We start from the raw sequence: 27,122 nt of genomic DNA on the forward strand, positions 1-27,122 counted from the left end.
ATTAAAATGTACTATTAAAATCAACTCATTTTATCAGAATATTTTCTGGCTTTATATAAATTTTAACTCACCAGCAGGGGGACAGGATCTTCAAGATAATAACCTTCCACAATCTGTTCTTTCCTATAGTGCTCAATGATTTCCTCTATGCTATAATAAAGTAATCATAGCTTTAAATTAACAGTTTAAAAATACTAACAGTACTAAATGTTTTAAATTATTGCAAGAAAAATTCAAAATAATGGCTCTCAAATGAATTTCAGTTAGTAATTTCTCATCAGAATCCTGAAGTAAAGGTACTTCAAACACAAGAAAACACCAGAAATAGAACAAACAAGAAAAAAATCTGCAGATGTTGGAAATCTGAGCAACACACACAAAATGTTGGAGGAACTCAGCAGGCCAGGCAGCATCTATGGAAAAAAGTACAGTTGCCATTTCAGGCTGAAATCCTTCAGCAGGACTGGAGAAAAAAGCTGAGGAGTAGATTTATAAGGTGGGGAGAGGGCAGAGAGAAACAACAGGTGACAGGTGAAACCTCGATTGGGGGGTGGGAATGAAGTAAAGAGCTGGGAAGTTGACTGGTGAAAGAGACAGAAGGTCATGGAAGAAAGAAAAAAGGGGAAGGTGCACCTGAGGGAGGCGATGGGTGGGCAAGGAGATTAAGGTGAAAGAGGGAATAGGTGATGGGAAATGGAGAAGTGAGGTGGGGGGCATTACTGGAAGTTTGAGGAATTGATGTTCATGCCATCAGGTTGAAGGCTACACAAAAAGAATACAAGGTGCTATTCTCCAACCCAAGTGTCGCCTTATCCTGACAGTGGAGAAGGCCATGGATGGGCATATTGGAATGGGAAGTGGAATTAAAATGGGAAGCCACACTGAGAGCTCTGAACACTGCAAATGACCCCAACAGACTTGCGAGTGAAGTGTCACCTCACCTGGAAGGACTGTTTAGGGCCTTGAATGGTAGTGATGGAGGAGGTCCATCACTTGCTCCACTTGCAAGGAAGAGAACAACTTTGGCTTGAATCAGCTCAATGACAATACAGAGAGTTTAAGTAGCAAAGTAGTGGCAATGCATAGACTGAGAAGCAGTACAAATCCTGAATGAGCAGGAAGCAGAATAGGAATAAAATTATGAAAACAAGAAAATCTGGGAGATGCTGGAAATCCAAAGCAACACACACAAAATACTGGAGGAACTCAGCAGGTCAGGAAGTATCTATGGAAATCAATAAACATTTGATGTTCTGGGTCAAAACCCTTCTTCAGGACTGAAAAGGAAAGTGGAAGACACCAAAATATAAAGGTGGGGGAAGGGTAGGAAGATAGCTTGAAGGTTGTTGGTGAACCCAAGTGGGTAGGAAGGCCAAGGGCTGGAGAAGAAGAAATCTGATAGGAGAGTGGCGTATAGGAGAAAGGGAAGTAAGAGGGGAACTGGGGGGAAGTGATAGGCAGGTGAGAAGAGGTGAAAGGTCAGAGTGGGGAATATAAGAGGGAAGGAGGAGGGGAAAAATAGTTAGCGGAAGGAGAAATCAATATTCAAAAACCTTATCATCAAGTTGAAAGAAACCCAATAAGATAAAGGCATTGCTCCTCCACTCTGAGAGTGGCCTCTTCTTGGCACAAGAGGCAGCCAAGGACAACATGTCAGAATGGAAATGGAAATCTGAATTAAAACGTTTGGCCACTAGGGAAGTTCTGCTTCCAGCAGATAGAATGGAGGTGCTTGATGAAGCAGTCCCCCAATTTATGCTGGGTCTCACCAATGGGCCACATCAGGAGCACTGGACACTATAGACGACTCCAGCAGATGAGGTTAGTGGGAAGGGATGAATGGACAAGGTAGTCACTGATCCCTGCAGAAAGGAGGGGGAGTGGAGATATGTTTGTTTAGTAGTAGGATCCCTTTGGAGATGGTGGGAGTTACAAAGGATAATGTGTTGGACGCAGAGGATCATGGGGTGGTAGGTAAGGACAAGAGGAACTCTATTAAGACAGCGGAAAGGTGGGGTGAGAGCAACTGCTCAGGAAATGGGGATGTGGGTGATGGCAGCATCAATAGTGGAGAAAGGGAAATACCATTTTTTTTTTTAAGGACACCTAATGTCATCACTGATATCCTGGAAAGGAAAGTTGCATCCTAGGAACAAATGTGGTGCAGGCAAAGGAACTGAGAAAACGGAATAGCATTTTTACAGAAGATAGAGGGTGGGAAGAGGTAAAGTCAAGATAACCCATTGACAGTTGGTCTCTGGAGATAGAGACAGATTGAGAAAGGGGAGGGAGTTGTCAGAAATAGACTAAATGAACATACAGACAGGGTAGAAGTTATTGGCAAAGTTAATGAAATTGACGAGCTCAGCATTAAAAAGCACCAATGCTGTTGTCAATAGCAGAGGAAGAGTTGGGGGATCATTACCAGGTCTGGAGGAACATTGTCTCATTTGGTTGTATATACGTACAGTCAGATGACAATAAACTTGAACTTATTTTCAGAAATTGTTCGAATTATTTCAGTAAGTCTAATATCAGGCTTTATAGTCATGTTCCAGTAATTTTAGCCAAGCCAACACAAATTATCAAGATTATTTTCAAAGTAGACTACATCCATAACATAGAAAAGGGTTTCCTCACAATCCTTTATGCTAGCTGGAGTTCAATATGTCAAGCCAAGGCAGCCAAAAATAAAACAGCTCCAGACAATTTAAGGGAAAGCTTTTCAACTTGCCTTTAAGATCCTCTGGTGTACAGGTATTCATTTTAATGCTTTTTTTAAAACTTAGTTTAATATGCACTAATATCATGCAAGTAGTAACTACTTGCCAATTAAGTTAATTAGGTAATCAGGTAGAAAAGGTCATCTGAATAGGTGGCAAATATTGTCAGGGAGAGTTGAATTATTCTTAGGCAGATTCCAAGGTGTTTATGATCATAGAACTTTTGAAGATTTCAAAGTGTAGCCTGAAGAATGTACAAAAGGGCGCAAGTATTTCAAAAGCTTGGCTGGCCAGGTAATGAATTTTAGTTGCTACGCTTGTGGGTAGCTGGAAATCAGTACGACTAACTGTAATCACATCTGTCTTAAACACAAACTGCAGAATGGTAATGAGCTGCATAACAATGGCATTCACATCCAACTTTGAAGACAGGTGGCTCTCATATGAATTATAATTTTCAGCTTTATCTGAACTCACTTTGTAAAACATAATTTGGTTACCTGTTGTAATACCGGCCACCCATCATAAACTGATTGTTTGGTGTTGGAGATATTTTAAATCGTTGAATGTTTTCATTTGTCCGAAAATATAGAGAGTAATCGCCTGGTGTGTTATCTGATGGTCTTACAAGAAAGCTACTTATTTTGCCCACTGTAACAAAAGAAATAAAATTATTCTAATTACATTTTTAAAACAAAATAACAAATCCTGAATTGGACTTTTAGTGAGCTAAACCAATTTATGTTTAAGGTTTAAATAATCTATAACAGAGTACAATTAAAGTAACAGCCAGAATACATACCACAATCTAGGTAACATTTTAAAATCTTATTATTTAACTTTTCTTTTCTTTGATCTTGATAAAACTGAAAGACTCAGCAAATTTACCTAGAAGAATAACAATTCTTAATGTAGGAAATTTGTTTGCAATTTGGATGAAAGTTGAGTTGTGTGCAACATGAAAACTTTTACAAAATCATAGAAAAGTACAGCACTGAAACTGGTACTTCGGCCCATCTAGACCGTGCCAAACAATTTAAACTGCCTACTCCCACTGACCTGCTCTGGGAATATAGCCCTCCATACCCCTACCATGTACCAATCCAAACTTCTCTTAAATATTGAAATCAAGCTTGTATGCACCACTTGTGCTGGCAGCTCATTCCACATTCTCATGATACTCTAAGTGAAGTTTCCCTCGTGTCCCCATTAAACTGCTCAGCCATAACCCATGACCTTTGGTTGTAGTCCCACCCAATCTCAGCACAAATGGGGAGAAATCATGGGAAGAACTTGAAAACTCCAAAGTTCAAAATAAAAAAAGTGTCAACTTTAATACAACAGATAAATTTTATCATGGCAGTTACTACTTTTGGCTTAAAAATGACTTCAATTGCAAGAAATTGAAGTTACAGAAATGATTCTTTTTATGGAGAAGAATAACACACCAATTGGCGACATGATATGAGTGTATTTTGGAGTATCTGTCAAAAGCCAAGTGTGAATCTTTTGCACAACAGTTTTTAATTACATTTAAGTAAAGATGAAGACATTGAAGGACTTATTTTTACAAATTACTGTATTGCCCATTAACTGCACGTTACTCTTCTTTAAGCAAAATCAGTTTCAGTCAGTTGTAATGAAGCACTTTGATAGAGCAAAGGGAACAAATGATCAAGATGCCTCGAAAATAACATCATTTCTATGTCACTAAACGACATTATCTGTAATAATTAGTACCTGTCATTAGTAGATTATATGCCTCTTGTTTTGATATCTTCCCACGAAACCAACTGAAAAACAATTACAAAATTTAAAAAATTGTTTCTATAGAATTGCCAACACAAGTAGCATTCTAATGAGTTATCTTGCAAAGTTAATGGTGTGAAAAATTTGTTGCACAACAAATGAGTTTCACGTGATGTTCACCTCATAATTTTTACATGTTGTAAAGATGTAGATACATCAGAACTTTGCTCAGAGATACCCATGAGAAATGTTAAAGACATCACCTACATCTCTAAACAGGATATAGCTTACTGCTATCTGAATTAGAAGTAACCCAATTAGTCCCTTGTGCCTGTTCCACAATCCCCTTTTAGTACACATAGACACAAACACAAGAATGTTTTAACAGCCCTGTACATTAATGCATTAAAAATTTCCAAAGACTTGCTGCCCTCAATAAAGTTCCTTATCTGTCTTAAGTGGCTGATCCCTTACGCTGAAACTATGGTTCCTAATTCTAGTTATGTCTGTAAGCCCACACAAAGCCAATACACTCAAGTATTCACAGTCAACCTTCTTCATAATCTGGTATTTCAATAAAGGTCACCTTTCATTCTCCCATATTTACAATGAGTACAGGTGCAACCTGGTCAGTCCTCATAGCAACCTCCTCATCCCATGAATCAATCTCGTGAGCTTTCTCTTTACTGTCTCCTCTCTGAATATATCTTACCCTAAATATGAAAAGCAAAACAATGCAGTGCTGTAGGTGGAGTTTCACCAGTGCCTTATAAAGTTTCAATCAAAACTTCCCTACTTTTATGATCCATAACCCTTGCAATAAAAACCTGTTCTTTTTGTCCTCCTAATTACTTGCTGCAACTGCATGCCAATCCATGTTGCTTCATGAACTCAGACTTCCAGATCCCTCTGCACCAAAACATCTTGCAGCCTAACTCCCTAACAGGTTCCAAATGGAAGCTAAGAACGTTTACACTTTGATTTCTTCTCAGAGGAAGGTATGTTTTTGCTTTGTTTTATTCAAAGCTTATGTTTAGTTCCAAAGGTGCCATGTGAATGTTGGCTGCACATTAATGCTATTGCTCCAATGCTTCAAATTACATTTCCGATGTATAATTTATGAAATCATTCTGGAGGAAAATTCTTTGATAATTCTCAATATAGAAAATTTGATTTTACAAGTATAAAAGTTTGAGCACTGCTTTTCATTCTACAGCAAAAAGATCTAGTTTTATATTTACTGAAGTTTATCAATTTTGGTCAATATAGGAATACATCTCAGCAAGTACGAACATTGGAACCCAGAATTTAAAATGCAATATATAAAGCTGATGATTCTTTATAGTTGAAAATAGGATTCAGAACTTTTATCATACTCATTGTCCTATTTATGAATATTTTATCTCCCCCAATGTTTTCAATACAGGCATGACACGTGTTATACTTAAAACTATATTAAAGAAAAAATAACTTTCTTACATTTTTCCTTCATGTGGATCTTCTTCACGGTCCTGCAAAATAGACCAGATTGGAGGCTCAGTTCCTTGGCATTTTCAAGACAGAGTTTTAGATATTTGAGGTATCAAGAAATACAGAGTTAGTGCTGGAGAGTGAAACTGAGGTAAAATTCTGAATCTCAATGAATGGCAGAGCAGGCTTGCAGGCCCTATTGGCCTATTTCTGCTTCTACTTTCTATGCTCCTTTAAATCTTTGCCTAAGCGAATCTCAGAGATTGGGAAATCCTTACTAGGGAACTGGTGTGCAGCAACAGAACTTTTCATCAGTTATGTACTGATACAGGTATACTATAGCAGCTTGAGCAACAGGTGGAAATGAATTGAAAGAGAATGTTTGGACATGGATCTTATCACTGACTACCTCCACAAATTCTGCTTCTTTCTGGGCACCAAAAAAGCAATTTTGGCTCTCTTATACCAGTATAATTGGCAAGTCAAAAGTATTTGAGTATAAGTATAACTTTTGAGTATAAGTAGAGAAGCACATCCTGTCATCAACACCAAATCTTTCTCACACACACACACAATTTAGAATATCAGTAATAAAATCTCCACATACACGGTTGACAAAGATGTCTAACCAGCATAATGTAATGTGCGATGCAAATTTCAAACTGATCAAATTAACTACATTTGCCAAGATACAAGCAGTAACAGAAATGCACGTTCCAACCAGGTCCATATGTTGGCACACTAAAAACACTTTGATGCTGCACTTGCTTGGATCCAATGTACATAACATGCTACCCAGGTTGCACACAGAATTACTTACTTCTACATTCTCAGGCATCAAGCCAGGCAACACAAAACAGCCTACACCACTACTGGCAATAATGGCAAGAAAAAAAGAAATCACACTTCATCAACTGATAACAGTTTTTTAAGTGATTAGAAGGTTGCCTGAAGTTCAAACTTCTGGAAGGGACAAGAGGACATGGAGTTAATTCCCTGCACAGCAAAAAAATAGGCCAAACATTAGAACATTCCAGTTATGCTTCTACACTACTACATTATAACACCAAACTCTAAATACAACCCTGACAAACATGGTTTAGTCTGAACAGATTAAGATCTGATTATGGTCATTTCAAAGTGATACTACTAATAAAGCTAAAAGAGTTTGCAACTGTGCAGACATGGAAAATGAACACTACACAATGACCACAACGATCAAGTGCTGGATCTAAATATTGATATCTATGGCACATGAAAGTTATTTTCTCAAAGTAAATGATGCAAAATCGGGTGGAGACATGACAGACTACAGATGCTAGAATCTGAAGCAACAAATGAGGTGCTGGAGGAACTGAGTGGGTTGAGCAGCATCTGTGGGATATGCTCTCACCTCAGAGTTCCTCCAGAACATTGTTTGGTGTTACAGAAAAAAAAGGAATAAAAAGAGCCTTGCACATCTCTAAAACATTTAAAACCTGTTAAAATTAGCTTACTTTTGTTTTTTTTTAAATTGTTAAAAATTGATTTGGCATGCTTCTCATCCATATAACTCTTATCTTTCGCTTCTCCTCGTCTGCCCGCCCACAACACTATAGTCACACTGAGCAAAGACACATTTCCTCATGTTGTCACCTTCACATCAGCATCCACGTTCACTGCACTAGCCACCACAATTTCTAACATCTTCAAGACAACAACACTAGCAGACAGTTCTCACATCTTCAAGCATTCCGAAGGACTTAATCCTAGCATAACTCTTTCATTTATAGTTTCACCTTTGCATATGCTCATTCCCTCTCAGCTACCTTCCCACACAACCAGAGGATACAACAGAAGAATGACATCGATGAGTTCCCCAAGCTAAAAGACAATCAAGCCCATCTTTATTGCTCCCGTAAAAGATATTTATGGTAACTGAAACAAATACAAAAAATAAACACAAGAATATCTGCAGATGTTGGAAATCCAAAGCAACACACACAAAAAGCTGGAGGAACTCAGCAGGTCAGGCAGCATCTATGGAAATTAATAAACAGTTGGTGTTTTAGGGTGAGACCCTTCTTCAGGACTGAGAAGGAAGGGGGAAGACATCAGAATAAAAAGGAGGGATAAAGGGAAGGAGAATAGCAGGAAGGTGGTGGGAACGGTCAAGGGCTGAAGAAGGTGGTATCTGATAGGAGCGGGGAGTGGACCACAGGAGAAAGGGAAGGAGGTGGTTAAGATACGCAGAGTGGAAGGATTCCTTTGGAGATTGCGGAAGCTGCGGAGGATAACGTGTTGGATGCGAAGGCTGGTGGGGTGGTAGTACAATACACAATGACATTTCATAAATCATTAAAGTTTTTGTTAAAACTGTCTTTTTTTTAATATAGATACATTTGAGCCACACTGCCCAGCAACCCGCCAACCCCAATTTAACCCTAACCTAATCACGGGACAATTCACAATGCCCTATTAACCTACCCAGTATGTCTTTGGACAGAGGGAGGACCCATAGGAAACCCACGCATCCTACATGGAAGTTGTACAAAGTCCTTTCAGATGACGCGGGGTTGAACTCTGATCTCTGACAACCCAAGATGTAATAGCGTTACACTGTTATGCTATCATGGCACCTCAATATGTCATATATAAAGTAATGTACAAGTTTAATAATACTGAAAAGAGGGAGCTGAATTAAAGGTAAATTATGTGATCATAAGAGGGAGGCATCATTCCATATTTCATTCCATTTGCTCCTTTATAAAACTGAAGCATGCAAAAATAACTCACTATGGGTCAAAACAATTATATTTATACCAAACAAGTAATGATTACATCCAACAAGGAACCAATCAATTAACGAATCTTCACATTCAATTACATTAACAATAGCCAGAATCAGAGTTGGACTGATCCAACACAGAAACAGGCCCTTCGGCCTGAGTGCACGCTGACCATCAAGTACGCTAACACACTATTTTTCCCAGATACCTAACAATCTCTCTAGATTTTACCACTCATTAAGGACAATTTTCAGTGACTAATTAACCTATCAACCCATACAGCTTTGGAGTGCAGGAGGAAATTGAGCTCCTGGAGAAAATCCACTGAGACACAGTGACAGCATGCAAACTGCATATGGACAGCACCTCTAAGACTAGCTGTGTTATTGTGCTTTATTAAGCTTGAGGGAAAAAACCTGAAAAGAGAATGAATTATAGAAATAATTGAATCAAAAGGTTCTAATTTATAAGAACACAAAGGAGTGCAATACAGTAAAATATTTTGTACGCTAATTGGACAACATGTGCATCTGATTTAAACAATAAAAGACAAAACACTTGTCTATAATTCTCCATACATGAATATTTTGCATATATTGAAGTAAGACATTGTAAAATAAGCCATTCAGTGTATTGCTTGCCATTTGTCCTGGATGTAATCATTTTCCATCTTGTTTTTAATGAGACTAATACACTATTATCAATACATTTCTGAAATGAGATGTTTTTGAATAATTCCAAATAGACACAAAAGTTTCTGCAGATTTTAGAAATCTTGAGCAATACATACACAAAAATCCAGCATTATGTAATCCAAGCAACACACACAATGAACTACCTTTAAGTAATTGTTCCAAAATATACAATATTTGACATAATAAACAGGTAAAGGGAATATCTTCTATTTAGAATAAAAACTGTTGAATTCATTTTGTGAGAACAAATAAAACAGTGTAAACTTCTGTAAGATTTTAGCTACTCACCACTTCCTCTACCAAATCTTCCACAATGAGGCCTTGCTCGTCAGTTCGCAAATTAGTCACCCACATCCATCCATCATCTAGTTCATTATGAACAATAAACATATCCCCCTTCAGAAAGCTGTACAAATAAAACAAGACCCATTAATGTAAACACAGAAGAATTCTGTTTAAAATGACAATCTAAAATCTGGAAACAACATCTTTGTCAAATTTTGAGACATTTATTGACAGGAAGGAGATATGTGGCAGTATGCAATACTTTCCATGTATCGTCTTAAATTTCATCTGAACATTCACATGCACAAACAGAAAAGTGATTTCAATACTGTCTTAAGGAATAATCATTACTTTGTTAAATGTAATTGCAGAAGCAGTGAAGGCAGGTTCAAATACTGCATTCAAAAGTAAACTGTGTAACTATCTGACAGAAAAAGAACTTACAGGGGAATGTGATTAGTATGTTGACTCCTGCATAGAGCTGGTTTAGTCTTGCATGGCCTTCTGTCACCTAACCTGTGATTAACATTGACATTCCTGACTTTTCCTAATTCCATCATGTGCTAACCTACTGCCTTTCCGTTCACTGAACCCCACCCTGATGATGTCAGCAAACCTGTTGACAAAGGTGGCAGCATTGTGGTCTGGCAAACCGACCGACCCCTATTGTGCAGACATTTGCTCCCAGACACACCTCATACCCCTCATGATTCTACAAACGAACATCAGGCCATGGGAACTTGCCTCCTACAAGGACTCTAATTCCATTCTCCCAGCCACCCTGCAGCTTATTTTTGACTCCTTTCCAGTTCCCGACCTGAAATGTTAACTCTGTTTCTCTTCCCACACTTGCAGCCTGACCTGCTGAGTATTTCGAGCATTATATGATTTTGTTTTACAGTTTCAACACCAGTTTTTGTTTTGCTGAATTTCAATATCTGTTGGTTCAACTGGGAAACCAAAACAAGCAGTAATAGATCAAATATTACATTAAAAGCTGCAGCTGTGTAAGAGAATAATAAATACAAGAGATTCTGCAGATGCTGAAAACCTAGAGCGACACACAAAATGCTGAAGGAACTCAGCCAGGCAGCAATCTGAAGAGGAATAAACAGTCGCCGTTTCAGGCCAATACCCTTCATAAAGGCCTGGATAACAGAATTAATTGGCAGACTTCCTCTGACAGCAGTTAGATTATCACAGCCATAAAAGAAATGTAAAACAAATGTACATACTAACTAGCTGTAAGAACCTCATATTAAACCAAGATTACTATTACACAGCATCACGAACAATCCAGAACATTTTAATGTTAGCCTCTTCTGCATATTACAACAAAATATGCCAAGTTTACCGCTTAATGGCTTCCCAGTGAAGTGTGAGAAAATGATTTTCACAATTCAGCAGCTTTTACTTTAATTTTAGGCTAGAATAAAAGAGACAGAGTCCAAGAGCAAAACTCCAAATAAAGAGGTTTGTGAATTTAAACTAAAGCAATAAAAATTAACAAGTTAGCAGGGTCAATTAACTCTTTCAAGCAGTTCTCAAGAGAGCGTTATTTCACTGGCCACAGATAGCAATATTGATAGATAAAACCAGTGAAGGATTCATAACAGTACACCAAATTAAACTTCTGGTATCCCAGAAACAATCAGTTAGTTGCAGCATTAAAGTACAAAAGTGTACCCATTTCTGTGTACGGTTACTTTACTTTTATTGTCACCAAACAATTGATACTAGAGCGTACAATCATCACAGCGATATTTGATTCTGTGCTTCGCGCTTCCTGAAGTACAAATCGAAGTAAATATAATAAAAATTTAAACTATAAATCATAATTAGAAAATAGAAAAGGGAAAGTAAGGTAGTGCAAGTCAGGTCCGGATATTTGGAAGGTACGGCCCAGATCCAGGTCAGGATCCGTTCAGCAGTCTTATCACAGTTGGAAAGGAGCTGTTCCCAAATCTGGCCGTAAGAATCTTCAAGCTCCTGAACCTTCTGCCGGAGGGTTAGCCCAACTGCATTTGGTACAAAATAAAAGTAATAGACCGCTAATATAGGAAGTGTATAAAAATCAATGAATTTGTATCCTTGGAGTCAATAAAATTTCAAATTGCAGAAATTCCAATTATATTTTCTTCGGATTGGGAGGTAATATGATTATCTAATAAAAGTGTACTTAATAATGAAGGGAATAGATAGCTAACAGGAAGAAATCAGAGGGTAGTAGTGGAAGGAAAGTATTCTGCCTGGAGGTCTGTGACTAGTGGAGTGCCGCAAGGATTTGTCCTGGAACCCCTGTTCTTTGTGATTTTTATAAATGACCTGGATGAAGAGGCGGAAGGATGGGTTAGTAAGTTTTCGGATGACATGAAGATTGGAGGAGTTATGGATGGAGCTGTAGGTTGCTGAAGGTTATAAGAGGATATAGACAGGATGCAGAGTTGGGCAGAGGTGGCACATGGAGTTCAATCCGGATAGGTGTGAGTTGATGCATTTGGAAGGACAAACCAGAAGGCTGAGTACAGGGTTAATGGCTGGATACTTAAGAGTGTGGATGAACAGAGGGACCTTGGGGTTCAAATCCATACACCCCTCAAGGTCGCCACACAGGTTGATAGGGTAGTTAAGAAGGCCTATGGGATGCTAGGCTTCATTAATAGGGGGATTGAGTTCAAGAGTAGAGAGGTCATGTTACAACTCTACAAATCTCTGGTGAGATCACACTTGTTCGGTGTTGAGTTCTGGCCACCTCATTATAGGAAGAATGTGGAAGCTATGAAGAGGGTGCAGAGGAGGTTTACCAGAATGTTGCCTGGACTGGAAAACAAATCTTATGAGGCAAGGTGAGCAGAGCTGGGACTTTTCTCTTTGGAGCTTAGAAGGACGAGAGGGGACTTGATAGAGGTCTACAAGATTATGAGAGGCATAGATAGGGTGGATAGCCAGAACCTGTTTCCAAGGGCGCAAACTCAGAGGGCATATGTACAAAGTTTGTTTGTTTTTTTTTTATACAGAGGGTTGTGGGTGCCTGGAATGACTTGCCAGAGATGGTGGTGGAGGCTAAAACATTAGGGGTATTTAAGAGCCTCTTGGACAGGCACATGGATGAAAGAAAAACAGAGGGTTACGGGGTAGTGTAGGTTTAGAACATTTTTTTAAGGAATATATGGGTCGGCACAACATCGAGGGCTGAAGGGACTGTACTGTGCTGTAGTATTCTAGTGTCTTGTGTCTAATGGCCTTTAGATGGGGTGGCATGGTAGCGTCGAGGTTAGGACAATGTTATTACAGTGTCATGATGCGGGTTCAGTTCCTGCTGCTGTCTGTAAGGAGTTTGTATCCTCTCCCTGTGACTGTGTGGGTTTCCTCCGGGTGCTCCGGTTTCTTCCCACTTTTCAAAGTTGTATGGATTGGTAAGTTAATTTGTCCAATGGGTGTAATTGGGCTAGAAGGGCTGTTACCATGTTGAATCTCTAAACCAATAACAAAAATAAAAAAGGGTTTAGACAGATTATGGAACCTGAGAATTCAACTTGCCTATTGATAACCACTAGATTTGTCAAACATGGTACAAGCATTCACTGCTTGTAATTCAAAATAGCCTGGTTTCATCCAAGTTTTTACCTTCAAAACTGCAAAAGCATATTGGTAGGAAACATGAAGTGTCAGCCCTGAACACAAGAGGGTACTGTTGTTACATTGCTGGGTTATGCTTTCAATCAAACTACAGAATAAGAAGCAGTACGTTTGAAATCATGTGCAAGAATAATTTATCTACTGATAACAAAAACCAACTACACAGAATTTGAATATATAAAATGTAACAAAAATAATTTACATATAGTGCTGTGCAAAAGTCTTAGATATATCTACAATTGGCAGGAGCAAAGGCTGTTGGGAATGGAGAGAATGAAGTGCCATGGGAGGGGTGTGGGACAGGTGGCAGAAGAGTGCCAAAGCCGGGGACTGGCGCGAGTGCAGACACACCCAGACCTGAGACTCCAAGCAAGGTCATTTGATTCCAAACAATTGGTTTATTGATCATTACAGAATATCTTTCTGGTGCCTCCCACTCCCTCCTCTCTCCCTTCCCCTTTTCCCAACTATGATTCCCTTCTCCCTGCCCTATTCCCACTCTCCGACTCTCCATCCACAATAGAGACCCATATCAGAATCAGATTTATTATCACTCACTTCTGTCATGAAATGAGCTTTTTGTGCAGCAGTACAATGTAATACCTAAAATTACAACAGTACTATACAGAAATCTTAGGAACCCTAACTACATACATGTGCCTAAGACTTTTGCATAGTACTGTATTTGGTAAGTGCAATGTATATTGCGTTACATGGATCCAAAATGGATGAAATTGCACTGAAAGTTTTTGAAATTTCACCATTATTTAAAACACCAACCCATCAAACCGACTGTCAAAAACCAAACTAGTTGGAGTGATATGGGGAAGAGTTTCTTCTAGAGTGCAATATAAAAGAAATTAAGGCTAAGGCAATATGAACGTCAGTTTGGGCAGAGCTCAAGTGACAGTTATGATGCATTTTGGTCAAAGGAATAAATTTTTCAAAGTACATATATTACACCATATATTACCCTGAAATTCATTTTCTTAGACATTTACAGTAAAGGAAATGAAATAGAATTTATGAAAACTATGCATAAACAAAGTTGAATGAACAACCAACTTTCAAAAAATAAATTGAGCAAATAAAATAAAATCAAGAACATGAGTTGTGGAGTTTTTGAAAGGGAGTCTATAAGGTTGTGGGATCAATTCAGTGTTAAGGTAACTGAAGTTATACAAGCTGGTTCAGGAGCCTGACCAGTGTGGGGTAATAACTGTTTCTGAACCTGTGGTGTGGGACACAAGGCTCCTATACCTCCTGCCCAATGATAGTTGTAAATCACGAGCATGACCTACATGGTGGGGACCCTTGATGATGCATGCTGCTTTCTTGTGACAGTACTCCATGTAAATGTGCTCAATGGTGGGGAGCATAGCCCTGTGATGGACTGGGCTGTACTTCTTGCCTTCTGTAAGGACCAACAAATTTCACGACATATGCCAGATATATTAAACCTGATTCTGATTCTACCTGGACGGGAAGCATTTAATACTAATACTCCACACTTTCCAGTTTCACGAATTTTCATGTTGGCATTTCTAAGAATTCAAAAATAAAAGTACATTTCTCTACTCATCTGAAAATAAAATAAAAACAACTTACCTAATTTCATCTGTATCTGGCACTTTAGTGTACGGCAGGACAGCACGAACTCTTCTCCTATCCTCAACAGGCTACAATTTTGAAGAAACAATACAAATTATTTTTTTTTTTTTTTACAAACAGAATAAAATCTAATTACTTTCTTTACATTATTCAGTTCCTTTACGACAGATGAACAATTTAAAATATTTCACTCCTACCATGCCTCTGCAACCCACAGTGAAAGAGGGACAAGTTAAGTTGTCAAATTATATCCAAGTGGACATAAACATAGATAATTTAAGCAATTTGTCTAAATTAACAACCAGTCAGGGTGAGGCAGTCACAGACACAACACTGACAGAGTTCCCCAAGTGTTCTCCTAATTTGTCCAACAAATTAATATTTACAACATCCGCCATCTACAATGGGATGCCACCACCAGGCACATCTTCCTCTCTGCTCTCCACAGAAATCATTCACTCCACTCATCCCTTCCCTTGCTTGGAACTTGCTTCTGTTATTGTAACCACCATCCTCACCACTATCCATGGCCCTAAACAACTTTTCTAGGTGAGGTAGTCTATTATGCGAGTTCTGCAGTGTTATTTATTGTACTCAGTGCTCTCAAAGTATCTTCCTCTACATTAGAGACTATACAAATGGGGGGGGGGGGGGGGGGAGAGAGGAGGAGAAATAATCGCTTCATCAAATGCCTTCGCACTATCTTCCAGTGGACAGTTATTTTAATTCCAAATCCCACTCCTGTTCCCAGACTGACGTGCCTGCCCACAGCCTCCTCCAGTGCCATATTTCAGCCAAACATATTAGAGAAAAGACACCTTACAGTTAGCAAGAGTTCAGGGACAGGATGGGATCCAAACAATTCTACATCAAGCATATTTCAGCAACAAATTAAATTTAAGCAAAATACTACCTGTGCTTAAACTACCTGAGTGTTGGAAATAGCCAGTAAATGTGAATACAACCACAATAAAAAGGAAACATTTTTCTGTTCATACTCAAACCCTCATATGATCCTGTCACACTACTAAACACCAACTTGTCTCAGATTCCTTCTCTTTCCTGGGCTCCCACAAGAAGCAGGCAAGAATTGAGTACCTGTCATGCAAAAACAGCAGCATAGGATTGTACCAGATCTCCCAATGCAGTTTTTCTATCAGCTAGAGGTATATTAGATCGCATAGCTGTAGGCAAGTTGCTTCCCAATTTCCACGCATATCTGCATATGTATGTGGAAAAGGCAAGAAATTGGGGTTGAGCGGGATAATAAATCATCCATGACTGATTGGTGGAGCACTCAATGGGCCGAATGTCTCTTATAGCCAAAATTACTGATCTACAACTTTTAATGAGGCCAACTATCTTCACCAATATACAACTTCTACCACAATTCTGGGCATTTTTTTTTAATATAAAGTGATTAAGAAACTCAATGTTCAGTATCAAGAAAGAGAAAGATGGATATGAAACATTATGTCATCATAGTTTGCATATACCACATATTATTGCTGTTATAATTTCAAAATTTACCTCTGGAGGTGCTACTGGAAACAAAAGCTTCTCCCCTTTCAATAGGCAGGACACATGACTATAGTAACCAATCAGGTCTGAAAGCGAAGAAAACCGTCGTCCTCCAATGTAATAATCTCCACACATTGCAAAGATCCTGGAATGGGTAAACAATGCAATTGTAAGTTCTAAAGGTTACCAAACAATTCAATGATCTATTCCATCTAATCTACATGTAATTCAACTAATCTGTTCAAATAATTTTAACTCAAAAATGTGAGACAGTATATGCGGCATGGGCTAGCAGTTGTTCAGTGGGCACAGTAAAGATTCACAGAAGCAGTTAAGTGATTTCAGTGACATTAAATTTTTGGTTATTACAACTAAATAAGCACATTGGACTTCCAATCCCCAGTCTCCAAGCCTTGGCATCAAAATTTCTAAATCGCTCCTCGATGAAAAAAAGCAAAAAGTGCTTACTGCCTCACCAACTTGTAACAATGCTACAGATATTCTGGAACTACGAAAACTTCTGAGCCCACCTGAAATGCATCTAATGGCTCACATACAGTTACAAATTAGTTATTGGACATACAACACATTGCAATCCAAGAGAGAGCAGCACAACCAATGATTCAGTGTCTTCTATTATGCTGAATGGAAAAACTAGCTCATATCTTTAACTGTATACAATTTCTGTAGATAAAGCTTTTATTTGATGTAACATTGAAAGTCACTTTCAACAAAGATTACAGGCATCCCTATATTCTGTTCGGATAACAGAATTTGACATACAGAATTCATAAATTATCAAAAAATTGAGATAGACAATAAAATAATAGTACAGAATTTATTGAAAAATGTATTTTTTAATAAAAATTTGCAATTCTTGACACATTTCTGATAGCAAAACTTTGCATTACAGAAAATTTAATTAGAGAACACAAAGTGCTCTACTTGCCCTGTCGTATCATCACATATATCATCAGCCCATCACCAGAGGACAGGAAAATTGCAAATGTTACTCCACTTTATTAAAAAAATGAGGAAAGCAGCAGAAAGGAAATCATAGACCAGTTAGCCTGACCTCAGTGGTTGGGAAGATGTTGGAGTCAATTGTTAACAATGAGGTGATGGAGTACATGGTGACACAGAACAAGATAGTGCAAAGTCAGCATTGGCTTCCTTCACAGAAAGTCCTGCCAGATGAATCTGTTGGAATTCTTTGAGGAGATTACAAGTAAGATAGATGAAGGGGAAACATAGAAACATAGAAAATAGGTGCAGGAGTAGGCCATTCAGCCCTTCGAGCCTGCACCGCCATTCAGCATGATCATGGCTGATCATCCAACTCAGAACCCTGTACCTGCTTTCTCTCCATACCCCCGATCCCTTTAGCCACAAGGGCCATATCTAACTTCCTCTTAAATATAGCCAATGAATCGGCCTCAACTGATTCCTGTGGCAGAGAATTCCACAGATTCACCACTCTCTGTGTGAAGAAATTTTTCCTCATCTCAGTCCTAAAAGGCTTCCCCTTTATCCTTAAACTGTTCTGGACTTCCCCAACATCGGAAACAATCTTCCTGCATCTAGCCTGTCTAATCCCTTTAGAATTTTATACGTTTCAATAAGATCCCCCCTCAATCTTCTAAATTCCAGTGAGTATAAGCCTAGTCGATCCAGTCTTTCTTCATATGAAAGTCCTGCCATCCCAGGAATCAATCTGGTGAACCTTCTCTGTACTCCCTCTATGGCAAGAATGTCTTTCCTCAGATTAGGGGACCAAAACTGCACACAATATTCTAGGTGTGGTCTCACCAAGGCCTTGTACAACTGCAGTAGAACCTCCCTGCTCCTGTACTCAAATCCTTTTGCTATGAATGCCAACATACCATTTGCCTTTTTCACCGCCTGCTGTACCTTGCATGTCCACCTTCAATGACTGGTGTACAATGACACCCAGGTCTCGTTGCATCTCCCCTTTTCCTAATCGGCCACCGTTCAGATAATAATCTGCTTTTCGGTTCTTGCAACCAAAGTGGATAACCTCACATTTATCCACATTAAATTGCACCTGCCATGAATTTGCCCACTCACCTAATCTATCCAAGTCACCCTGCATCCTCCTCACAGCTAACACTGCTGCCCAGCTTTGTGTCATCTGCAAACTTGGAGATGCTGCATTTAATTCCCTTGTCTAAATCATTAATATATTTTGTAAACAACTGGGGTCCCAGCACTGAGCCTTGCGGTACCCCACTAGTCACTGCCTGCCATTCTGAAAAGGTCCCGTTTACTCCCACTCTTTGCTTCCTGTCTGTCAACCAATTCTCTATCCACATCAATACCATACCCCCAATACCGTATGCTTTAAGTTTGCACACTAATCTCCTGTGTGGGACCTTGTCAAAAGTCTTTTGTAAATCTAAATATACCACATCCACCGGCTCTCCCCTATCCACTCTACTAGTTACATCTTCAAAAAATTCTATAACATTCGTCAGACATGATTTCCCTTTCACAAATCCATGCTGACTTTCTCCGATGATTTCACCTCTTTCCAAATGTGCTGTTATCACATCTTTGATAACTGACTCTAGCATTTTCCCCACCACCGATGTGAGACTCACCGGCCTATAATTCCCCGGTTTCTCTCTCCCTTTTTTAAAAAGTGGGGTTACATTAGCTGCCCTCCAATCCTCAGGAACTAATCCAGAATCTAAGGAGTTTTGAAAAATTATCACTATTGTATCCACTATTTCTTGGGCTACTTCCTTAAGCACTCTGGGATGCAGACCATCTGGCCCTGGGGATTTATCTGCCTTTAATCCCTTCAATTTACCTAACACCACTTCCCTACTAATATGTATTTCCTTCAGTTCCTCCATCTCACCAGACCCTCGATCCCTTACTATTTCCAGAAGATTATTTCTGTCCTCCTTAGTGAAGACAGAACCAAATTAGTTATTCAATTGGTCTGCCATGTCTTTGTTCCCTATGATCAATTCACCTTTTTCTGACTGTAAAGGACCTACATTTGTCTTGACCAATCTTTTTCTTTTCACGTATCTATAAAAGCTTTTACAGTCAGTTTTTATGTTCCCTGCCAGCTTTCTCTCATAATCTTTTTTCCCTTTCCTAATTAAGCCCTTTGTCCTTCTCTGCTGGTCTCTGAATTTCTCCCAGTCCTCAGGTGTGCCGCTTTTTTTTGCTAATTTATATGTTTCTTCTTTGGACTTGATACTATCCCTAATTTCTCTTGTCAGCCACAGGTGCACTACCTTCCCTGGTTTATTCTTTTGCCAAACTGGGATGAACAATTGTTGTAGTTCATCCATGCGATCTTTAAATGCTTGCCATTGCATATCCACCGTCAACCCTTTAAGTATCATTTGCCAGTCTATCTTAGCTAATTCATGTCTCATACCTTCAAAGTTACCCTTCTTTAAGTTCAGAACCTTTGTTTCTGAATTAACTATGTCACTCTCCATCTTAATGAAGAATTCCACCATATTATGGTCACTCTTACCCAAGGGGCGTCGCACGACAAGATTGCTAACTAACCCTTCCTCATTGCTCAATACCCAATCTAGAATGGCCTGCTCTCTCGTTGGTTCCTCGACGTGTTGGTTCAGAAAACCATCCCGCATACATTCCAAGAAATCCTCTTCCTCAGCACCCTTACCAATTTGGTTCACCCAATCTATATGTGGATTGAAGTCACCCATTATAACTACTGTTCCTTTATTGCACGCATTTCTAATTCCTGTTTAATGCCATCCCCAACCTCACTACTACTGTTAGGTGGCCTGTATACAAATCCCACCAGCATTTTCTGCCCCTTAGTGTTATGCAGCTCTATCCATATCGATTCCACATCCTCCAGGCTGATGTCCTTCCTTTCTATTGTGTTAATCTCCTCTCTAACCAGCAATGCTATCCCACCTCCTTTTCTTTCCTGTCTATCCCTCCTGAATATTGAATATGCCTGGATGTTGAGCTCCCATCCTTGTTCACCCTGGAGCCATGTCTCTCGATGCAGTGGATGTTGTATATTTGGACTTTGAGAAGGCCTTTGACAAGATGCCACACGTGAGGCTGCTTACCAAGTTAAGAGCCCATGGTATTGCAGGAAAGTTACTAACATCAGAGCATTAGCTGATCGGTAGAAGGCAGTGAATGGGAATGAAAGGACCCTTTGCTGGTTGGCTGCCAGTGACTAGTGGTGTTCCATAAGGGTCGGTATTGGGACCACTTCTTTTTATGCTGTAAATAAATGATTTAGATGATGGAATAGATGGTTTTATTGACAAGTTTGCAGATGATACAAAGATTGGTGGAGGGGCAGGTAGTGTTGAGGAAACAGGTAGGATGCAAAAGGACTTAGACAGATTAGGAGAATGGGCAAAGAAAGTGCCAAATGAAATACAATGTTGGAAAATACATGGTCATGCATTTCTGGTAGTAGGAAAAAAATGTGTGGACTATCTTCTAAACAGGGAGAAAATCCAAAAATCTGAGATGCGAAGGGACTTGGGAGTCCTTGTGCAGAACACTCCAAAGGTTAGCTTGCAGGTGGTGAAGAAGGAAAATGCCATGTCAGCATTCATTTCAAAAGGTCTGGAATATCAGAGCAAGGATATGATGCTGAGGCTTTGTAGGGCACTGGTGAGATCTCACCTTCAGTACTGTGAACAGTTTTGGGCACCTCAGATTAGAAAAGATGTGCTGGCATTGGAGAGGGTCCAGAGGTGGCTCACAAGGATGATTCCAGGAATGGAAGGTTTATCATATGAGGAACATTTGATGGCTCTGGGTCTGTACTCACTGGAATTCAGAAGGATGAAGGGGGATCTCATTGCAACCATTCGAATGTTGAAAGGCCTTGACAGTGTAGATGTGGAAAGGACGTTTCCCATGGTGGGAGAGTCTAGGACAAATGGGCACAGCTTCAGGATAGAGGGGCACCCTTTCAAAACAGAGATGCAGAGAAATTTCTTTAGCCAAAGGGTGGTGAATTTGTGGAGTTTGTTGCCACATGCAGCTGTGGAAGCCAGGTTGCTGGGTTTTATTAAGGCAGAGATTCATAGGTTCTTGATTGGACATGGCATCAAAGGCTACGGGGAGAAGGCCGGAAAACCGGAGTTGAGGAGGAGGTTTAAAAAAAAAAGGATCAGCCATGATTGAATGGCGGAGCAGACTCAATGGGCCTGATGGCCTAATCCTGCTCCTATGTCTTATGGTCTATAATCATTAATTTATTATCACTGGCATGTGTCATGAAATTTGTGAACTTAGCAGCAGCATTTCAATGCAATACATAATATAAAAGAGAAAACAAAATAAAATAATAACAAATCAATTATAGTATACTTATATTAAATGGATTAAAAATTGTGCAAAAAACAAATATATATTAAAAAAGTGAGGTAGTGTCCAAGGGTTCAATGTCCATTCAGGAATCAGATGGCAGAGGGGAAGAAGCTGTTCCTGAATCGCTGAGTGTGTGCCTTCAGGCTTCTGTACCTCCTACTTGATGGTAACAGTGAGAAAAGGGCATGACCTGGGTGCTGGAGGTCCTTAATAATGGACGCTGCCTTTCTGAGACACCGCTCCCTGAAGATGTCCTGGGTACTTTGTAGGCCAGTACCCAAGATGGAGCTGACTAAATTTACCGTCCTCTGCAGCTTCTTTCGGTCCTGTGCAGTAGCACCCCCCCCCCTCCCCCCCAATACCAGACAGTGATGCAGCCTGTCAGAATGCTCTCCACGGTACATCTATAGACGTTTTTGAGTATATCTGTTGACATACCAAATGTCTTCAGACTCCTAATGCTCTTCAGACTGCTATCTTGCCTTCTTTATGACTGCATTGATATGTTGGGACCAGCTTAAATCCTCGGAGATCTTGACACCCAGGAACTTGAAACTGTTCACTCTCTCCACTTCTGATCCCTCTATGAGGAATGTTATGTCTTCCTTTGTCTTACCCTTCCTGACATCCACAATCAGCTCTTTTGTCTTACTGACGTTGTGTTGCTGCAACACCACTCTACTTGTTGGCATATCTCATTCCTACACATGCTCTCGTCACCATCTGAGATTCTACCAACAATGGTTGTGTCATCAGCAAATTTATAGATGGTATTTGAGCTATGCCTAGCCACAGAGTAATGGGTATATAGAGAGTAGAGCAGTGGGTAAACCACACACCCGAGGTCCACCAGTGTTCTTCGTCAGTGAGGAGAAGATGCTATCACCAATCCGCACAGATTGTGGTCTTCCGGTTAGGAAGTCAAGGAATAATTCCAGAGGGAGGTACAGAGGCCCACCAGGTTCTGCAGTTTCTCAATCAGGATCGTGGGAATGAAGGTATTAAATGCTGAGCTATAGTCGATGAACAGCATCCTGACATAAGTGCTTGAGTTGTCCAGGTGGTCTGAAGCCATGTGAAGAGCCATTGAGATTGCATCTGCCGTTGACCTATTGTGGCAATAGGCATATAGCAATGGGTCTAGGTTCTTGCTGAGGCAGTTCAGTCTAGTCATGACCAACCTCTTAAAGCATTACATCACTGTAGATGAGAGTGCTACCGGGCGAAGTAACATTATTCTTCTTAGGCACTGGTATAATTGTTGCCTTTTTGAAGCAATTGGGCACCTCCACCCATAGCAGTGAGAGGTTGAAAATGTCCTTGAATACTCCCGCCAGTTGGTTGGCACAGGTTTTCAGGAGCCTTACCAGGTACTCCATTGGGACCCTCTGCCTTGCAAGGGTTCATTCTCTTTAAAGACAGCCTAACATCGTCCTCTGAGACAAATCCCCGAATACAATCCAGTCCACAGAATCAAAGCAGTCCTGTGCTTCCCTTGTCCATACCTTCTTAGTCACTACTGGGGCATTCTTGATGGTGGTGTAACAGTGGTCCGGTTGAAATCTCCCAAAACAATGGTGAAGGTGTTAGGGTGCGCTGTTTTGTGCATGTTGATCCCATTGCTCAGATCATCTAAAGCCTGAATAACATTGACCTGAGGTCAAAATGATCCTGGAGAACTCTGGTGGTAGGTAAAAAGGACAGCACTTAACTGCTAGATATTCCAGGTCTGGTGAGCAGATTTGGGTCAGCACTAATATACTTGTACACCAAGAAATGTTGATCATGAGGCATACTCCTTCACCTCTGCTTTTGAGAGACTCTATAGATCTATCCTGAAGATGTATAGTATACCCATCGATCTGAATCGCTGCATCTGGTACAGAAGGGGTTAACCAGGATTCTGTGAAACAAAGGACACATGCAGTCCTACTGCCCCTCTGATACAGCGCCCTAGCTCTGAGATCATTGATTTTATTCACCAGAGACTGCACATTTGCCAGCAAGATAGTCTGTATTGTGAGTTTAAAATCCTATTTCCTTAAATGCACCTGTATCCCAGATCTACAGCCATGCTTCCTCCGTGGAATCCTACGAGGATGCATCCGTCCACAATCAGTTTTAAGCAGTGATAGTTTGTTTAAACGCATTAAGACATTGACTGTACTGACCTTGGAAGTAGTTGTGCTTTTTAGCTGTATCAGGCTGAAATGAAAATATTTAATCATATCCATTGAGAGTTCTGCTGCTACTTGAGACGCCCCTAGGTGTCCTGAAAGTACATCGACCTCCTTCAAATAAGCATCACATTCAACACATTTACTTGCTCTATTGCTTTCCCAGGTATTAATCTAAGTTGTGACTCACTTCTGACAATCTTGTAGTTGGTAGGATTTTTATATCCATAATTTTATATCTATATTGAAAATTAGACTCCAATTAAAAACAACAATTTAAAATAATTTGAGCAATGTGGAAGTCATTCAAGAGTCCAACTAAAACTCTTGACTATTATAGGGGTTTTTGCTGTCTAAATATAATTCTCAAAATAACTGACTGGACAGTGAAAAAATGCATTCATTAAACAGTAGCCTACAATGCAAATTGTAATGGAAATTTTCAAAGAAATGCAAACAAAATTTTCAAACAGGACACTGCAGCACAGAAATTGGCTCTTGTGCCGAACATGGATTCTCTGTTCCCTTAGTTTGTCCATCCATACCACCCCGCTCCCATCTCCCATCCTGGTATTAGATGATCATTACATGTAAAGGTTTAACTTTTCACCTGAAATGATTGACCACGCCTGTTTTACTTAGAAACGAAAGCACAAATGAACCTGGTCTTCGATCACTTTCTCTGATAAGGTAACTTCCTGGTCGACCTGCCTGACTAAGGCGCTCTTCAGCAATTGTACGATCCAGTTTTCCATGATACCACCTAAGGAGGCAAAAAATGAATAATTCATTTACACTGTACTAAAAATAATTCTGAATAACTTATTCAAAAGCAAAGCAGATTCATATCAAATGCATGGGACAGGTAAAGATTTCTGTTTAAGAGTACATTGTAAGGTCGCCAAGGTCAGGAAAACCCTCAATTATTTGGGCCTCTTTTGTGACAATGTGCATTACTGCTTTTCATTCTTTATTTGGGATAAAGTTATTAACAAATATACCATCGACAGCCAAACAGCAACTCTTTCTGTAAATTCCGTCAACACAAAAATATTATAATTTTACATAATTTGATTTGCTTCTGGATTAACTCAGTTTGCCTGAAAGATGTATAAAGCTAATTTGAAACATCATCAGACTGAAAAGGAAAACCAACCGTTGGTGGCAGGGTGGAGATAGGTTTTTACCAAGAGGCATAAGGTGTTCTTTCCCTCCGCTAGTGTGCAGGTCACCCTCAGGTATGGTGTAGCACCTGCTTTGCCCCTGCACCACCCCTGATCAGGGTCACGTAAAGCCTTGATAGCAGGTGGTAAATGGCCATATGAGCAGCTGGTGCATATCACAAGTCCTGGTTATGCAAACACAGACACCAAGCAGACAATCTTTGAAAAGCATTGCTAATAGCTGGGGTCATACATCTTGTAAAGTCACTGCCCAGAAGGTGGCAATGGCAAACCACTTCTGTAGAAAAACTGACCAAGTACAACCATGGTTAAAAGACCATGATTGCCCACATCACACGACATGGCATATAATGATGATGATGATAATGAATACCCAACGTTGACAATATTCAGACTGTGACAGAATTATATCACAGCATACCATAATGGTAAATCTGTGCATTTGAAAGGACAAGGAAGCAGTAAATGAACGTTGAAGGTTAAGAGGTTTTAGAACCAAGAGCAGTGGTCAGATAGCAACACCAACACTTGCAGGTTCTCCTTCAAGTCATATAGCACTGTAAGGAAAAAATTAAATGTGATTCCTTCCTTGGCCCATGCCAAATAAAATGTAAGTTTGAAAGATAAAATGGTGTCAGCTTGAAATGTGAGAATGGCCTGTTTTCCCCCTTACTGAGCAATGTTTTGACTCTATTTTAAACAAATCATTAAGATTAGTTAAAACCAGTGAAGAATGTTTTCCCCCTTACACACCTGCTGTCTTTATCTTTGAGCTGTGAATGTCTAAGCCAAAAGTTGCAAGAGTTAAAATGGGGTCTTTATAAAAGAAGCAATTTCTTTGTGTAATGTGGGAGGAGGGGAGTGAGGAGGAGATTGCCTCTTCAGCTAGGTCACAACTAGTCCTAGGAGTTGGGGAAGGAACAAGATGTCAAAAGGAAGAGTGAAAGACAAAGAAGGTGGTGTGATAGGATGCCAGATCCATGCTTCCCTCCAGCGATACAAAGCTTAGCTTATTATTAAGTGGATGATAAGTGTCTGTACTAATCCCTTGTTAATAATTCATTTTTTAAATTCTGTGTTGCATTTGTTATAATTCTAATAGTGATTTCTTATGGCCTTCAACACCTGTACAGTGCCTCCCTATGTTTGATAATACACATTCAAATGCCCTTAGCTGAATCAGAAAAGAACATGGAAGAAATTTTGAAAATATAGTGGATTCCGGTTAATAGGGCCATTGATTAATCAGGGCAGGCATTTGTTTAGGACAACACCTAAAGAACAAAAATTGAATCAAGAAAATAAGTGGAATTCTCTGTGTTTATTTAGGACATTATGCCACTCAATTGTGTGTACTTGTGTGGCCGTTAAGACACTACACCATGCTTAGAGTGATCAGTTACATGCGTTTGAGCTCAAATAACAGTAATTTTTGTCACTGATAGTCAGTGAGAAATAAGCCGAAAGACAATTCGGAACTGGTTTGCTCACCAGAGTTTCAAGCATTCAATCTTAAGAAATGCTAGAAGCAGCTGGGAGTGAAATGAAAGTATATCACTACTTCAACAAGTTATCTGCACTAGGTGCTGATTTTGTTCATTTACAGTCAAAAGTACACAGCAGATGAATTCTTCTGTCAATCACTATATTAGGAACTAATATAGTTTTATAGTACTGTAGAGGTATAGGTAGTGTTTTAATTTGTTCCATATTTCATTTAAATACATTAATTATTACTCAGTTAAATGGTAGCTTGACTTTTTATAACTTTTATCTATTTCCATGAAATTTCATCTAATGAGGCAGCTGCATAATTGGGCCAAAATGTATTGGTCCTGATGTGTCCCCATTAACTGAAATCCACTATTTTTTGTTAAAGGCACCTAAGTTTTAGAATATAGCATCACTACTAAGTCTAAACCCCAAAATTCTTACC

The 27,122-nt window shown here is 39.5% G+C and overlaps 1 protein-coding gene across 2 annotated transcripts in view; it reads right to left on the reverse strand.

Moving 5' to 3' along the window:
• Positions 1–27,122, reverse strand: part of LOC140739032 (ras GTPase-activating protein 1-like) — a 117,547-nt gene that overhangs the window by 46,447 nt on the left and 43,978 nt on the right. For both annotated transcript variants that reach the window (XM_073067013.1, XM_073067007.1), the window contains exons 2-9: positions 24,613–24,765; positions 16,471–16,606; positions 14,938–15,008; positions 9,694–9,811; positions 5,952–5,983; positions 4,464–4,516; positions 3,224–3,374; positions 72–150 (exon numbers count right to left, since the gene is read on the reverse strand). In XM_073067013.1, coding sequence (XP_072923114.1) covers positions 72–150; positions 3,224–3,374; positions 4,464–4,516; positions 5,952–5,983; positions 9,694–9,811; positions 14,938–15,008; positions 16,471–16,606; positions 24,613–24,765 — 793 coding nt within the window. The remainder of the gene's footprint in view (positions 1–71; positions 151–3,223; positions 3,375–4,463; positions 4,517–5,951; positions 5,984–9,693; positions 9,812–14,937; positions 15,009–16,470; positions 16,607–24,612; positions 24,766–27,122) is intronic.

Source organism: Hemitrygon akajei, chromosome 2, assembly GCF_048418815.1.
Source record: "Hemitrygon akajei chromosome 2, sHemAka1.3, whole genome shotgun sequence".
Classification (NCBI taxonomy): domain Eukaryota; kingdom Metazoa; phylum Chordata; class Chondrichthyes; order Myliobatiformes; family Dasyatidae; genus Hemitrygon; species Hemitrygon akajei.